Source organism: Choloepus didactylus, chromosome X (genome assembly GCF_015220235.1).
Source record: "Choloepus didactylus isolate mChoDid1 chromosome X, mChoDid1.pri, whole genome shotgun sequence".
Classification (NCBI taxonomy): Eukaryota; Metazoa; Chordata; class Mammalia; order Pilosa; family Megalonychidae; genus Choloepus; species Choloepus didactylus.
Window position 1 is genome coordinate 101,850,839 of NC_051334.1, and position 12,034 is coordinate 101,862,872.

The window sequence follows — 12,034 nt, forward strand, 5'->3', positions numbered from 1 at the left end:
ATGGGCACTGCACACTGCATCAAGGTCTCTGTGTGTGACTAAGACAAGTCTGTTTGTTCTCAGATTACCACATGGGAGCTCCTGGCTGTGGGACTGTGAAGGGTATTCTCCCCTGCTGGTTGCAGAGATGGGAGTGCAGGAGTGCACAGTTCCTCATTCACCTGATCCTCCTGAATTGCAGCAGCCAGCTCCAGAGGTGGTCACAATTAAATAAAGTCTCCCCATCTGTCTTAGTTTGCTAATGCTGCAGAATGCAAAACACCAGAGATGGATTGGCTTTTATAAAACGGGGATTTATTTCGCTACACAGTTACAGTCTTAAGACCACAAAGCGTCCAAGGCAACACATCAGCAATCGGGTACCCTCACCGGAGGATGGCCAATGGCCTCCGGAAAACCTCTGTTAGCTAGGAAGGCAGCTGGCATCTGCTCCAAAGCTCCGGCCTCAAAACGGCTTTCTCCCAGGACGTTCCTCTCCAGCAAGCTTGCTTCTCTTCAAAACATCACTCCCAGCTGCACTCTCTTTCCTCTCTTTGAGTCAGCTCATTTATATAGCTCCACCGACCAAGGCCCACCCCGAATGGGTGGGGCCACGCCTCCATGGGAACATCTCATCAAAATTATTGCCCACAGCTGGGTGGGGCACATTCCAAGCAAATCCAACCATCACCAAAACGCCTGCCCCACACAAAACCACAAAGATAATGGCATTTGGGGGACACAATACACTCAAACCGGCACATTCCACCCCCTGGAACCCAAAATGACATTATCTTTCCAAATACAAAATATATTCATTCCATCACAATATCACAAAAACTTAAATCATTTCAGTAACAAAAGTTAAGTACAAAATCCCATCAAAATCAGTTTAGGCTTGGTCAGTTCTAAGGCATAATTCCCCTCTAGCTGTGGATCTGTGAACCTAGAACAAGTTATGTGCTTCCAATATACAAAGGAGAGACATTCATAGGATAAACATTTACATTGCCATAAGGAGAAACAGTAAGGAAAACAGGGTTAACAGGAGCAAAACAGTTCTTAAAACCCACAGGACAAAGTCCATTAGATTTCAAAGTCCGAGAGTCATTTACAGAACAATGTTGCATCCTTGGGGCTTGAGGGAGTGGGAGCCTAACCCTTCCCAAGGGCCTTTTCTGCAGCCCGTTCCTCTCCAAACACTTAGGTGAGTGCTCCAACATTTCCACACATTGGGGAGACCACCTTCTCGGCCCCACCCTCCTCAAACATCGGGGCAGCTCCCGGATTCCCTTCCATCTCCGGGGCAAACGCTCAACCCCTTCAGAACAGTGTGGTGGCAGCCAGGCTCTCCCCAATTCCCTGGGAATGTGCTCCACCCTCTTTGGGGCTTGGGGTGGCAGGACATTTCCTGAGCAAGGAGGCGGAAGGCCCGCCCTCGACCTCCAGGGCAAACTCACCCTTTCCCTGCGTGTGGGCTGCTCCGCTCTCTCAGCCCTAGACCTCCTGACTCCAGACCTCAACCTCCATGGCTCTGTCTTTGAAGAGATTTTTCCTTTAATTTTTTCCTTGTCTGTCTCCTCCAGTCCAGACCGGCAATGGCTCTGTCTATAAAGATCTCGCAAAAATTCCGTTGGCTTTGCATGAAGCATGCAGGGGTCAAAGCCATCAGACAATAGGACTTTCCACAAATCCTTTCTGCTTAACTCCTTATCCAATCTTGGCTTGTCCTCAGGTTGGGCTGTAGCTTCTGGGATTCTACCCACTGGAAGCCCGTAATTTTCCAAGCCATCAACTTCTGGTTTCTTTGAACCCAAAAGTTCAGTTCTAAGTTTATCTCTCTCTACTCGCATTTTACTATAAACTGCAAGGAGAAGCCAGGATACGTCCTCCACACGTAGTCTGGAGATCTCCTCAACTAAGTATTCCAAGTTGTTGCTTCCAGATTCTTCCTTCCGTCTGACACCAGGACTCAATTTTGCCAAATTCTCTGCCACTTTAAAACAAGGATCGCCTTTCTTCCAGTTTACAACACATTCATCATTTCTGTTCAAGTCCTCATCAGAAGTATCTTTAGAGTCCATATTTCCACAAACAGTCTCTTTAAAGCAGTTTTGGCCTTTTCTATCAAGCTCCTCACAACTCTTCCAGAAATTCCCCCTTATCCATTTAAAAAGCCGTTCCAACATGTTTGGTATTTGCAAACTCAGCAGCAAAAGCACCCCACTTCTCTGGTACCAAAATCTGTCTTAGTTTGCTAATGCTGCAGAATGCAAAACACCAGAGATGGATTGGCTTTTATAAAACGGGGATTTATTTCGCTACACAGTTACAGTCTTAAGACCACAAAGCGTCCAAGGCAACACATCAGCAATCGGGTACCCTCACCGGAGGATGGCCAATGGCCTCCGGAAAACCTCTGTTAGCTAGGAAGGCAGCTGGCATCTGCTCCAAAGCTCCGGCCTCAAAACGGCTTTCTCCCAGGACGTTCCTCTCCAGCAAGCTTGCTTCTCTTCAAAACATCACTCCCAGCTGCACTCTCTTTCCTCTCTTTGAGTCAGCTCATTTATATAGCTCCACCGACCAAGGCCCACCCCGAATGGGTGGGGCCACGCCTCCATGGGAACATCTCATCAAAATTATTGCCCACAGCTGGGTGGGGCACATTCCAAGCAAATCCAACCATCACCAAAACGCCTGCCCCACACAAAACCACAAAGATAATGGCATTTGGGGGACACAGTACACTCAAACCGGCACACCATCCTTCCATCCTTTCAATCATAATGCCTTTGCTTTTACATCCAGGTCATCCCTATATATTGTGGAAGTCCCTCTCTGGCTGCTCACACCCCAGAACTTCTATCTTGCTTGTCTACTGCCTTCTCTCTAGTGAGTCCATGGTGAAGAATTTATCTCTGCATCTCATATTCCACCATATTCCCAATGATTTGATTTCCAAAATTTTAAATTAGCTCTACCTTTACTCAATAAATATGGATATTGTATGCTTTAAGCTAATTTCAAAACTCACAGTAGAGACAGAAACCCTGGCATGCACTGCCAGGTGCAGCATGCAGCTCATTGAAGAGGAAGTTTCCTAGGAGAGCAGAGTGAAGACCACCTTTATCAGATAGAGCACCTGGTCTTCTGGGCTCCCCTCCTGGAGCATAGTTGTTTTCCAGCTCTCTAAGGTCAGTCTCTAAAAGTCTCTGTAAATTTTTTTAATTAATTTTTTCCTTTCCTTCAGCTGCACCTCCTCTCCCCTGGGAGCAACCTCAGGGTAGTTTGCTGCTTGTCTATGTTTGTAGCTTGTCTTCAGCAGTCCACATACATTAATTGAAACCCCAGTTGGCTGTACTGAGCTATATTTGCTCACTCCAAGAATGCTGCTTTCTACCACAGCTCAGCCTGCTGTGGGGGGAAGGGCTCCAAGCATGGTTCCACAGTTTTTACTTACAGATTTTATGCTGCAGTCTCAGCTTTTCCACCCAATCCAGGTTAGTGTATGATGTGTGGACAATCACAGTTGTCCCTCCAGCAGTTGCTCCATATTATTTACTAGTTGTCCCTCGTTGTTTATTAGTTGTTTCAGGGGACTAACTAAATTCCACACCTCTCTATGCCATCATCTTAGCTTCTCTCCCACCCTCTGGATTTTGATGATGTCTGTAGTGCTCCTAGAGAGTTATTATGTCTTGATTATTAAACAGATTCTGGCTGAGGCCACACAAAGGAATGGTAGATAACCATTTTCTTCAGATATTTGGATTTCAGCCCCAAATTTTCACCAATTTCCATATCAGTTGAGCAAGGCATAATAATGGTTGCTCCTGATTGTACATCTCCTAGTGATATATTTGGTTTTGCAAATTGGAAGTTAAACTGAACCTTTGTCCTGAAATTGGGTGGGTGGTGTTTTGGGCAGATGTTATGAGAAAGGTCATTCTGGAATGCAAATGGAGTGAAACAGGATAACCAATTTCAACAAGTTGAGTAAGTGTACCATCAACTACATTAGGTTTAGGAGAAATTCCACTTCTGATTGTGTTGCTGCTAGAATGTCCAGGGTAGTGGTAGAAGAGCCCAATACATGATGCTTTCTTTCTAGCTGATTTTCATTTAGTTCTTTATTTAACCACATGATTAAATTTTATTATTTTCAGAAGATGTTTGCTCTCTTCAAGTTTTTAAAATCTAGTTTCTAATTGGTCTTCTAATTTGCATACCACTTGCTTTTTAATTCAGAAAGACTGTCCAACATCCTTTAATTTTGTGTGATTCTTTAGCAACTTTTCTCATTTCTTAGTTAAAAAAGTTTCTTTCTGTATAGTAGCTGTATTATTCAGTTTTAACTTACCCATTAAGGTAAGTTAGAGGAACTTCTTTTTAACATTTTATTATTGTAGAATATAACATATATGCACAGAAGTGATAGCTTTCCAAGTACAATGTAACATGAAGATAGAGTGCAAATTTCAAAGAATATTATAAGTTACAGTTTCATAGGTTCAGTTTTTTCCTTATTATGAAATATAGCATATATGCAAAAATAATATCTTTCAAAGTATGGTATAACAAGTAGATATACAGGAAATTTCAAAGTTGTTATGAGTTATAGTACCATAGTTTCTGTTATTTCCTTATTGTGATATTTAACATGCATAAAAAAGGTTGTAGTTTTCAGGAAATTACAATTTAACAAGTAGCTATAGAACAAATTTCAAAGGATGATATGTGCTACAGTTCCACCATTTCAATTCCTTCCTTCCAGCTATTCTAATACCATAGCAACCAAGAAAAAGAAAATTATGTAAAGATTTATTACTCATAATCCCCTGTTAAATTCCATCTTGTATTTTGCTACCCCTTCCTCTAGTTTAATCACTTCCCTGATCTTCATGGATGTCTAGGCAGTGACCATCCTAACCTGTTCTTTTGAAAAGCGTTGTCCACTTTATGAGCAAAGGGAACACATCTAGTTGATGTTTTTGAAGGGGCTATTGCCTTTGAGTTCTGGGACTTAGCTGGCATAGGAGCTCTCTGAAGGATTTAAGTTTCTGAAGAATGAACTTAGTGAGTGAAACCTTTATAGTCTCAAATAGGGATCTTGGCATTCTTTAAGGTTTTCAGGACCACTGTTATCTTGGGCTTATCATATTGTGGTCATTTGGTATATGTAGATGAAGCTTGCATAGGGGTAATTTCCAGGACAGCCTCTTGACTCTATTAGAATTCTCTTAGCCATTAAAGCCTTACTTTGTTGCCTTTCTTTTCCCCATTTTGGTCAAAAAGGCATTTTCAATCCCTTAATGCCAGGGTCAGGCTCATTCCTGGAATCCATGTCTCACATTGCCAAGAGGGCTTATTCATCTTGGGGGTCCTGTCCAACATTGGGGAGAGGGTGATGAATTTATTTGCAGTTATGATTAGAGAAAGTTCACATTTGAGTAACAAAAGAGGTTCTCTGGAGGTGACTCCTAGTCATAATTACAGGTGGGCTTATCCTCCCCTTTAAACCCATGTTTCACCTGAGTAAGCCTCAATATTGAGGGCTTGACTTATAAATAGGGGGTTCTTAAATTCACACAGCATATGTTATGTCCACAATAATCCATCCTTATCTCACCTTATCATCACTTACTTGTACAATCCACATCACTCTACATTTTAAACAATTCTCATGACCCCAAAAACCCATAGCTCTTGTCAACCTTTAATTATTTGTCCCTAGTATTTGTGTATTACTAGTATGGTATTCCTATTAATTATAGTCCCTAGTATGCAACATGTAAATTTTTCCCATATACCCTTCTGTTGTCAACTCTCTGTGCTAGTGTCATATCTTAGAAATATATCATTCAAGCACCTATCCATATTTGTGGTGCTGATCTGTGGGAAACCTGCCTTTAAACAACCCCTATCAATCTTGTTCACATTCAGTACAACTCTGATATTTATAATCCCATTAACAAAAAGTCATCACCCCTCTTCATCACCATACCTTTGAGTTCACCATCATTAACATAAATGAACATATTAAATTATCATTGCCCCTCAGTAGCTACTATCAATCACTAGGTCCACAATATTCTATAGTATAAGACATTGATTTTGTGTTGCTCAGATAGTTCATAGAAGTGGTAACATACAATATCTCTCCTATTGTGTCTCATTTATTTCACTCAGAATTATATCTTCAAGGTTCATCTATGTTGCCATAATATTCAGGACTTGTTGCTTCTTACTGCTGCATAGTATCCCATCACATGTATATACCACATATTGTTTATCTACTCATCTGTTGAAGGACACTTAGATTGTTTCCATCTGCTAGAAATTGTGAACAATGCTGCTATGAACATCAGTGTATAAATGTTTGTTTGTGTCACTGCTTTCAAATCCTCTGGGTATATACTGAGAAGTGGAATTGTGATATCATAGGGTAATTCAGTAAATAGTTTTCTGATAAACCACAAAGCTGTCTTCAGAAAGGCTGTACCATTATACAGTTCTACCAGCAGTGAATAAGAGTTCCAAATTCTCCACATCCTCTCCAGCATTTGTAGTTTCCTGTTTGTTTGATGGCAGCCATTCTTATTGGTGTGAGATGATATCTCATTGTGGTCTTGATTTACATCCCCCAGTAGCTCATGAAGATGAACATTTTTTCATGTGTTTTTTTTTAACTATTTGTATTTCCTCCTTGCAGAAATGTCTTTTTATATATTTTTCCAATTTCATAATTGGGCTGTTGTACTATCATCATTGAGTTGTAGGATTTCTTTATATATGCAAGATATCAGAATTGTATCAGATAAATAGTTGTCAAATATTTTCTCCCATTGCTTTGGTGGCCTCTTCACCTTTTTGAAAAATTCCTTTGAGGTACAGAAGCTTTTGATTTTGAGGAGTTCCCATTTACCTATTTTTTTCTTTCATTGCTTCTGTTTTGGGTGTGAGGTCTAAGAAGCAAGCTCCTAATACTAGGTCTTGAAGATGTTTGTTTACGTTATCTCCCAGAAGTTTTATGGTACTGTCTCTTATATTGAGGTCTTTGATCCATTTTAACTTGATTTTTGTATGTGGTGTGAGGTAGGGGTCCTCTTTTTTTTTTTTTTTTTTTTTTGGTTATGGCTATCCAGTTCTCACAACCCCATTTGTTGAAGATACTGTTCTGTCCCAGTTCAGTGATTTGGGGGTCTTATCAAAAATCAGCTGACTGTATATCTGGGGGTCTATCTCTAAACTCTCAATACAATTCCATTGCTCAATATGTATCTTTATGCCAATACCATGCTGCTTTGAATACTGTAGCTTTACAGCAGGCTTCAAAATCTGGAAGTGTAAGTCCTCCCACTTAATTCTTCTTTTTAAGGATATTTTTGGCAATTTGATGCCCCTTTCCCTTCCAAATAAATTTGATAACTAGCATTTCCAAGTCTACAAAATAGATTGTTGGAATTATGATTGGAATTGTGTTGAATCTGTAGATCAGTTGGGTAGAATTGATGTATTAACAATGTTTAGTCTTCCTACCCATAAGCATGGAATATTTTTCAACCTACTTAGGTCCTTTTTTATTACCTTTAAGTAAAATTTTGTAATTTTCTATGTAGAGGTCTTTTATAGCATTGGTTAAGTTTAATTCTAGGTACTTGATATTTTAATTGCTATTGTGAATGGAATTTTTAAATTGTCTGTTTGGTTTGGTCGTTACTAGTGTATAGGAACATTACTGATTTATGTGCATTAATCTTATATCCCACAACTCTGCTGAATTTGTTTTTTAGTTCAAGTAGCTTTGTGGTTGAATTCTCAGGAAATTCCAAATATAAGATCATGTCATCTGCAAATAATGACAGTTTTAATTCTTCACTTCCAATTTGGATGCCTTTTATATGTTTGTCTTGGTGACTTGCTCTGGCTAGAACTTCTAGCACAATGTTGAATAATAGAGGTGACAGTGGGCATCTGTGTCTCATTCCTGATCTTAGGGGGAAGGCTTTCAGCCTCTCACCATTGAGTACTATGCTGGCTGTAGGTTTTTCCTATATGCCCTTTATTATATTGAAGAAGTTTTCTTTAATTCCTACCTTTTGAAGTGTTTTTATCAAAAATGGATGCCTCCCTATAATTGTGCCTAACAGCCTCCTACCAAATGCCTCTTTATTGCTCAAATGTGGCCCTCTCTCTCTAGCTAAGCCAACATGAAAGGTGAAATTACTGCCCTCCCCCCTACATGGGAACAGATATCCAGGGGAGTGAATCTCCCTGGCAACATGGAATATGACTCCCAGGGAGGAATGTAGACCCGGCATTGTGGGATGGAGAACATCTACTTGACCAAAAGGGAGAAGTGAAAGGAAATGAAATAAGCTTCAGTGGCAGAGAGATTCCAAAAGGAGCCAAGAGGTCACTCTGGTGGGCACTCTTATGCACAATATAGACAACCCTTTTTAGGTTCTAATAAATTGAAGTATCTGGTGGTAGATACCTGAAACTATCAAACTACCACCCAGAACCCATGAATCTTGAAGATGATTGTATAAAAATGTAGCTTATGAGGGGTGACAATGTGATTGGGAAAGCCATATGGACCACACTCCCCTTTGTCTAGTTTATGAATGGATGAGTAGAAAAATGGGGGAAGAAAAAAACAAACAAAGGCACCCAGTGTTCTTTCTTTACTTTAATTGCCCTTTTTCACTTTAGCTATTATTCTTGTTAATTTTGTGTGTGTGGTAATGAAGGTGTCAGGGATTGATTTCGGGGATAAATGCACAGCTATGTAATGGTACTGTGAACAATTGAATGTACAATTTGTTTTGTATGACTGCATGGTATGTGAATATATCTCAATAAAATGAATTAAAAAAGGGATGCTGGTATGGTATGTTGCGCAGGGGCAGCTGGGAATATGGCGGGTGTGGGTTTAACTGCGTTGGCAGCTTGGGTCCCTTGGAGGATCTCGGGATGGATGGCCGTCTCCCTCGCTCCCCACTGTGGCCTCCGTGTGCCGCGGTGGCTCCCAGCTTGCAGACAGAAGATATCACTTTCTTTCCTTAGTCGACCAGACCTTCCAAACCTGGCTTACAAGTGCCTAAAAGGCAAAAATCCAGGAGTTATCTTCATCCCTGGCTATCTGTCTCATATGAATGGTACAAAAGCCTTGGCTGTTGAGGAATTTTGCAAATCTCTAGGTCACGCCTTTATAAGGTTTGATTACTCAGGAGTTGGAAGTTCAGATGGTAACTTAAAAGAATGCACAATAGGGAAATGGAGAAAAGATGTTCTTTCTGTAATTGATGACTTAGCTGAAGGACCACAGATACTAGTTGGATCTAGCCTAGGTGGTTGGCTTATGCTTCATGCTGCAATTGCCCGGCCAGAAAAAGTTGTTGCTCTTGTTGGTGTAGCTACAGCTGCAGATGATCTGGTGACACAGTTTAATCAGCTTTCTGTTGAGGTAAAAAAGGAAGTAGAGATGAAAGGCGAGTGGTTAATGCCATCAAAATACGCTGAAGAAGGAGCTTATCACATCCAGTACAGGTTCATTAAAGAAGCTGAGCATCACTGCTTGTTACATAGCCCTATTCCTGTGAACTGCCCTGTGAGATTGCTCCATGGCATGAAGGATGACATTGTCCCTTGGCATACATCCATACACGTTGCTGACCGAGTAATCAGCACAGATGTTGATGTCATCCTTCGAAAACATAGCGATCACCGAATGAAAGAAAAAGCGGACATTCAACTTCTTGTTTACACTATTGATGACTTAATTGATAAGCTTTCAACATTAGTTTGAATTGTGTCATGGCATAAAGGTATACTTCATTGTGTAGTTGACTAGAATCACATTTTTAGCTCCTCTGTAGACTGATACATCCCAAAGATTGAGAGAGAAAAAATGAAAAGCCCTGATACGTTAGAAGGTTTTTTCCTCTTACCTCTACTTTGTAAATATCATAGGAGTATTTACTTAATGATGTATTTGCACAAATGGTACAAATTGTGAAGAAAGTACCAGCTGCTGTTTTGAAAATTTTCTCCTTCCTTCAATCCTTGATTTTTTTTCATTAAAATGTGTCCTATTTTTTAAGTCAAGAGATGCTTACCTTTCTTGTGCTTATGCCAAATGTCAGCTCTTAAGCATATTCTTCTACTTAGAATTATTCAAGAAACCTTGAACAATTTTTTTTTGGTACCATTATATATGGAGATTTGTAAGATTATTACTTCTGATTTAAAAAAGCAACTCACAAAATATAGCAAGTGTTTATTGAAATAAATGTGCAATGATTAGAGAATGTTTGAAGCATAATAAAGTTAAAAAATAAGGGTGTTACTTTATATAAAAAAAAAGGGATGCTAATTTTTTTCAAGTGCTTTTCAACATCTACTGAGATGATAATTTGATTTTCCCTTTTGATTTGTTAATATGTTGATTTTCTTATGTTGAAGAACTCTTGCATGCCTGGAATGAACCCCACTTGGTCATGGTGTATAATTATTTTAATGTGCCTTTAGACTCAATTTGCAAGTATTTGTTTAAGGATTCTTGCATCTATATTCATTAGGGATACTGGCCTATAGTTTTCCTTTTCTGTAGTGTCCTTATCTGGTTTCAGTGTCAGAGTCATATTATATTCATAAAATGAGTTAGGTAGTGTTCCTTTTTCTTCAATTTTTTGAAAGAGTTTGAGAAGGAATGCTGTCAATTCTTCTTGGAAAGTTTGGTAAAATTACCCTGTGGAGCCATCTGGCCCTGGACTTTTATTTGTGGGTAGATTTTTGATGACTGATTGGATCTCTTTGTTTGTGATTGCTTTGCTGAAGTCTTCTGTTTCTTCTTGGGTCAGTCTAGGTTGCTCATGTGTTTCTATGAAATTTTCCATTTCCTCTAAATTGTCTAGCATTTTGGCATACAATTGTTCATTTCTGATTCTGATTATTTGTGTATTCTCCCTTTTTGACTTTGTCATTCTAGTAAAGGGTCTGTCAATATTGTTGATAATCTCAAAGAACCAAGTTTTGGTTTTATTTATTCTCTCTTATGTTTTTTGTTCTCCAGCACATTTATTTCTGCTTTAATATGTTATTTATTTTCATCTACTTGCTTTAGAGCTAGTTTGATGATCATTCTCTAGCCTATTCAGTTGTTCAGTTTGTTCTTTAGTGTATTAGGGTTCTCTAGGGAAACAGAATCAACAAGAGATATGTAAATAAAAGATTTTATAAATGTGTCTCATGCAACTGTGGGGATGCACAAGCCCAAATTCCATAGGGCAGGCAGCAAACTGGCAACTCCAATGAAGGAGTTTGGAGAAATTCTAAGGCAGCAAACTGGAATCTCTGATGAACTCTTCAGGAAATACTTCACTTGTTAGCTGAAGAAGAAGTGAAGGTCCTTTGTCTTGCTTAAAAGTCTTCAACTGATTGGATAAAATTCAGCTGATTGCATTCTCTCATTGTGGAAGACATGCCTTTCATTGATGAGATCAGTCACAGCTGCAGCCAATTGCCTGATGATTTAATTAACCAGCTTTCTGGTTTATTAACTAGCCACAAATGTCCCTGCAGTAACATTTAGGCCAGTGCTTCCTTGACCAGACACTTGGGTAACATCACCTGGCCAAATTGACACATGAACATAACCATCACATTCCACCCCTTGTCAACTTGACAGTTATACACATCACCTTAAACCATACTTTATCCATAAGTAAAGAACAATAACTGGCATATATTTCATCTAACAATATTCCACTGTCCTGTGTACAACTGGAAACACACTAAATCTCTCCAGAATATGGTGCAAGTCCTTGGGTGACATTAACTCTTTTTTTTTATATAATAAATTTTATTTTGAAATAAGTTGAATCTTACAGGAACAGTTGTAAAAACAGTACAAACCCCCTACATAGAATTCCATCATACCCTGACCCCCCTCCCCCGATACGCTGATCCATCACCTTTAAGATCCTGTCACACCACTCTTTCTTTCCCTCTCTCCCTCCCTCCCTCCCTCCCTAACACCCATCATCTATTG

The 12,034-nt window shown here is 39.6% G+C and overlaps 1 protein-coding gene and 1 pseudogene across 1 annotated transcript; one reads left to right on the top strand and one right to left on the bottom strand.

Annotated features, from left to right (window-relative positions):
• Window positions 1-3,612: 3,612 nt before the first annotated feature.
• The window catches only part of LOC119522285, a 33,384-nt pseudogene continuing 24,962 nt past the window's right edge, over window positions 3,613-12,034 (bottom strand).
• LOC119523293 (mycophenolic acid acyl-glucuronide esterase, mitochondrial-like) lies at window positions 8,878-9,847 on the top strand. The gene has a single exon (XM_037822055.1). It carries the CDS (start codon window positions 8,900-8,902, stop codon window positions 9,788-9,790), a length of 891 nt encoding a protein of 296 aa, XP_037677983.1. The 5' UTR covers window positions 8,878-8,899; the 3' UTR covers window positions 9,791-9,847.

Coding starts and splice junctions, on each gene's coding strand:
- LOC119523293 (XM_037822055.1), top strand. CDS start 8,900: ATGGCGGGTGTGGGTTTAACTGCGTTGGCAGCTTGGGTCCCTTGGAGG.